At 65.7% G+C, this 4916-nt stretch overlaps 1 protein-coding gene across 1 annotated transcript in view; it reads right to left on the reverse strand.

Annotated features, from left to right (window-relative positions):
- Positions 1-409: 409 nt before the first annotated feature.
- Positions 410-4916, reverse strand: part of UVSSA (UV stimulated scaffold protein A) — a 16776-nt gene continuing 12269 nt past the window's right edge. Inside the window, exons 10-13 of the mRNA XM_015568925.1 lie at positions 4652-4820; positions 4325-4436; positions 1776-1950; positions 410-647 (exon numbers count right to left, since the gene is read on the reverse strand). Of these exons, the coding sequence (XP_015424411.1) occupies positions 554-647; positions 1776-1950; positions 4325-4436; positions 4652-4820 (550 nt within the window). The 3' untranslated portion in view covers positions 410-553. The remainder of the gene's footprint in view (positions 648-1775; positions 1951-4324; positions 4437-4651; positions 4821-4916) is intronic.

A 4916-nucleotide genomic window follows, 5' to 3' on the forward strand; every position in this document is an offset into this window, starting at 1 on the left:
CACACAGTGGGTCTGCTGAGCCGGCACCAAGGCCGGGGGAACTGGACCCTCACTGTGCCCGCTTCCCTTTGTGTTTGCATGAAAACAGCATTGACACAAGTGGGGCTTTTCCTAGCGTCCCTGAGCGGATGACCCCAGCAGAGGGCTGGGAGGTGGCTGGGTGGCCACACGCACATTCCCACACTGAGGAGTGAAGGACATGAAGACATCCCCAGACAAGTGCACGTGGAGAGAATTCATGCCAGGCCTTCCCCCCTGAACACACCGTCAAGTGCGCGGGCCCTGCCAGAGGCCCTGGGGACACGGCTGCCCGAGGGGAGCCCTGTGCGCCAGTGCCTCTTAGAAAGGCCCGACCCACAACCCGGATGGTGGTGTCCCCCACGGCCACGGCGCGTCCACACCCTCAGCATTTTAATCAGAAGATGCACCATTTCCTCACATTGAACACAATCATGGAGACGGAGGCCACTGCCCAGACCTGTTCGCTCTCCCCTCCGGGGCCCTGGCAGAGGGAGAGGAGCTGAGAGCAGAGGGGGCCACAGCACAGGTGCCCCTAACTCAGCGCGTAGTTAAACTGGTTTGCAAACTTCTCATGCTTCTTCTGGTCCATCTGGTTCATGGCTGTGACCACCCTCTGCACGGCCGCCCTGCAGGGAGAGCAAAGCGAGATGTGAGCAGGGAGCCCGGCTGGTTCCTGACCGGGGCCCGGCTACAATGGGGTTGGGTCCAGAGGCAGACGGGGCCCTCGGACCTCTCTCAGACTGCAGGCTGGTGAGTGACAGCGCGGAAAGGGCTGGCGCCGGAGCCCAAGAGGAAGCCCCGAGGCCGCGAAGCAGCGACTGCTGGGCCCTGTTCCGGGGGCTCGGTCACCCAGCTCTCCTCAGGGCCCCCAGTCACACAGCTGCTGCAAGCAGCCCCAGGATGCAGCGAGGACACGGCTCTGGGTCAGCACCCAGGGTGCCCTTTACCCCTGGCCGATCCACAGGAAACCAGCCTCGTGCCTGGAGCCTGGGGCCTCGCCCACATCTGGACATGGAAGGACACCACAAGCCAGCAGTGAGAAGCCCGTGGGGTTCCAGGTGGGCACCCAGGAAGCTGCCCTGCTGCCCAGCCCCACCTGGACCGGGTAGACAGCACAGCCAGCCCGGAGGGCAGCTGAGAGCCGTCAAGGGCGTAACTCCGAGGGGGCGGCCCTGCCTCATGGGGTTTCCTCAACAGAAGCCGCAAACACTCTCTGGCCACACCCTGAGCTGGTGGGAGCCTCTGACCACAGCAGCGGGCGGGGCGGTGGGCTGCTGGGCTGGCAGCCTTTCTACGAGGGCCCTGCCCTGACCCCTGACCCAAGCTGCTGTGAGAGCAGCACGTGGAGTGACCACCGTCCTGGAGGCACCGGCTGAGCTCTGCTGGGGCTGAGCCCGTGCCACGACCCTTCCACCCGACTGGGAGGGGACTGGCCACCCTGAAGTCATCGGGTGGACACCCCCAAGCACTGACCACGAGGGCCTCAGGCCAGTGCCCAGCCCTCCGGGTCGGCCGGGCGAGGGAAGACCCCGGCTGGCTCCGCCAGCAGCCCTGCTTGGGAAGAGGCTCACCCGTGACCACGGGGCGACCGCTCCAGGCTCCACCGAAGGGCCTGCTGCCCTCCCTGGCTGGGAGCCCCCGTCTGCCAGGGCCCAGTGGCCACAGGAAGAGATGCACAGCAGAGGGGGTGCCACGGGCCTCGGGGGACGGCTGGGAGCTTGGAACTGCCCTCTGGGGCTGTGAGGGGCTCTTACCTAGCGAAGACCTTCTTGGCGATGCGCGTGCGGGCGGTGTCTGCCTGCTGCTTCAGGTCGGTGAGGCCGGGGTGCCTCCTCTTCCTGCCTTTGCCTCTCCTGCCGGCCCTGGACGAGCCAAGGTCCACCCCTGTGGCCACCTCCACGTCCCTCATAAACTCGGGGTCCTGCCAGTCTGCAAACAGACCCGAGACTTCAGAAAACACCTGGCACCAACCGCGTGCCTCTCCCCGATCGCCCACAGTGACCGAAGGGGCAGGGAGGCCGCTGGCCATTCCCTAGGGCTGAGGCCAAGGCAGAGCTCCTCCCACTGCCTGCGCCCCAGGACGCAGCACCCGCACCACCAGCCGGGAGAGCTGGGCTGGGGCAGTGTCTCTCGCAGGCTGTCCTGCCGTCCAGGCTGGACTGTCCCCCGAGGCCCTCATCACGGCCTCTCAACCTGCCTGCTGGCCGAGGGCACGCACAGCAGGGGGCCCTGGCGAGGGCGCAGGGAGCGCTGGGCTTTCTTTGTGTTGGTCCAAAGGTGACTTGGCCACAGGTCTCAGCAGTGAGGGTGTGTGTTCACCCGGAGCCCTGCTCCTCCTGCACACGCCCTTCGCGGCCAGGCCTGGGGGCGGCAGTGGCCACAGGTGGCACCAGCCCGGCCGTGTGCTCATGTGCAGGGCTGCTGAGGGCTCTAAGGGGGCTCTGGCCCGGGGCAGGGGCAGGCATGGGGGTCAGAGGCCAAGGTGCCCACTCTGGCAGCCAGGGCCTGGTGCTCTGAAAGGCCTCAAGGGGCCCATGAGACATGGTGTGGGTCCAGCCAGCAGCTCAGAGGGCCACACAGGTCAGGAGTCACAGCACAGCACCCTGGCTCAGCCAGACAGACCCACAGGGGGTGCTGGACCCCCCACCTCGCAAACGGGAACCTGGGGGGCGCTGTGAGCAGAGCACGCAGGGCACAGGGAAGCCGTGCCGCAGACAAACAGACGGCGAGGCCTCCCCAAGTTGATTTTTTGAAGTGAAGGAAAACAGGCTGCAGAGCTCAGATCAGAGACGATTAATCCGAGATTAAGGAAAACTGTCTAAACAGTTTATCTCCCAGTAATAAGAAGGCGTCACAGTTTAGGAGCCCAGTGAATGGAGCAATTGTTTAAACACAACGGAAAGCGCGGCGCCCGCGCGAGATGGAACGAGCATCGCGGGGAAATGAAGGAGCAATTTAAAGCCCCTGGAGAAAATCAATAGCAGCCGGGCGCGCCTCCTGCGACGGCTGAGCCTGCATTGTCACCGGGGAGGCCCGGGAAGAAAATTGCCCCGCGTGCGGGAGGCGGGATCGATACTGCAGTTAGTGCAGAGACGCTATTTCACATCTGACTGGCCAGCCCGGCCCGGCCGCGGCCCATACCTGTTGTTAACAAGTCACCGCGGCTGGGAACAGGCACTCCTCAGGGCGACACAAAAACAGGCTCTTAATTTGCTCCTGAGTGTGCGCCTCCCGGGAGGCTCGCCTGCGGGTTAGCAGGTCCGACCCTCCTGCCCGTCGGGCCAGGGCCAGGCGCCGGCCGGGCATCAGGCTAAATCTCATCTTCGTCTCTCGGGACAAAGGAGACACTCCACTAATGACAAACACCGGCTGGGACCCCACACGCTGGCCAGCACCCCCCAGACTCAGCTGCCTCCCACCTTCCTCGGGGGTCTGGGGAAAGGACACCCGGTGGCCAGGGCCTCAAGACTCCAGTCCACTGAGCGCCCATGTGCTGCCCAGCCGGTGACGGCACCGCCCCAGGTCACCTCGCGGCCCTGCTGCATGGCACGTGCCCCAGCACCAAGCTGACCCACGCACCACGGTGAGACAGCTCCCTACACTGTCCTGAGCATGACGACGAGGGGCTGCAGCCCACTGGCCAGCTCATCTGAAACCGGCCCTCTGCCAGAAGATGGGGAGCCTGGCGAGGACCCCAAGGAGCATCTGGAGACGCAGTGCCCCTCGCCTCTGCCCACACACACACACACACACACACGCAAAACACAAGCGCAGCACACGAACACATGGGTGCACATACCACACACGGCGGGCGCGCGCACACACACAAACACACGCATGCAAAACACAAGCGCAGCACACGAACACATGGGTGCGCATACCACACACGGCGTGTGCGTGCACACACTATACATGCACAGAAACCACACACACACGCGTACGTGCACACACACCACACGTGCGAGGCAGCGGGATGGGGCTTGGCGAGAGCCAGACCGCAGGCACGAGGGCAGAACGAGCTGCTTCCTCTAAGCAGCGTGGCTCAGCCCATCAGCTTTTCTTGCCTCCATCCCCTCATTCGCCTGCAAAGCCTGATTCAGGCCCCAGAGCCCCACAAGCCAGTGGGGACAGGGCTCCGGGAGGGGGTGTGCCCACTCTCCCATGGGGTGCCGACACCCACAGGCTGTGTGGACCCAGGGGCCCAGCTAGAGGGGCAGGGTCCACACACAGATACACAGAGTCGCCCTGGTGGCTGCTGGGACCCACTGTCCCCAACAGGGCCCCGCCCCCGCCAAGTGCCCACCTGAGCGCCCGGCCTGCCTCTGCAGCTGCTGCCTCTGCTCCCGGGCCCTGTCCTCCGGTTGCAGGGGCCGCCCCGTGTCGTCTCTGGGGATGATCTTGCCGTGGAACGGGCACTGGGGCAAAGCACAGGGGTCGTCATCCTCCGCCTCTCGCCACCCACCCTCACCCTCGAAGGCAGGCAGGCGCCAGGCAGCTGCCGTCACGGAACAGGGTGAAGGGGCGCCTGGTGCCTGGGTCAGGCCCCGCAGAGCAGGCAGCCCAGGCACAGCCCGGGGTCGAGTGGTAGCTGCAGCCCGCACAGGCCCCCGGGCCCCACGGCCACGCTCACCTTCAGCCGGTCCTGGCGCTCACAGAGCCGGCCGTCGGGCCTGGGGGCCCGGCACCGGTGCTGCACGGGCTCGAAGCTCCCCGCGAAGGTGATGTGGCGGCTCCGCAGCACCTCCGAGACCTCGGGGCTGTCCACCTCCTCGTCCACAAGCAAGGGGCTTCCCACACCCCTCAGGCCCAGGCCCAGCCACTCAGAGCCCGAGGAGGCCAGAGGACAAGGGCAGTGGGACGAGACCCCGGTGACAAGGGCCGGAGGAGCCTGAAGG

The sequence above is a fragment of the Myotis davidii genome, unplaced genomic scaffold (assembly GCF_000327345.1).
Source record: "Myotis davidii unplaced genomic scaffold, ASM32734v1 scaffold665, whole genome shotgun sequence".
Lineage (NCBI taxonomy): Eukaryota > Metazoa > Chordata > Mammalia > Chiroptera > Vespertilionidae > Myotis > Myotis davidii.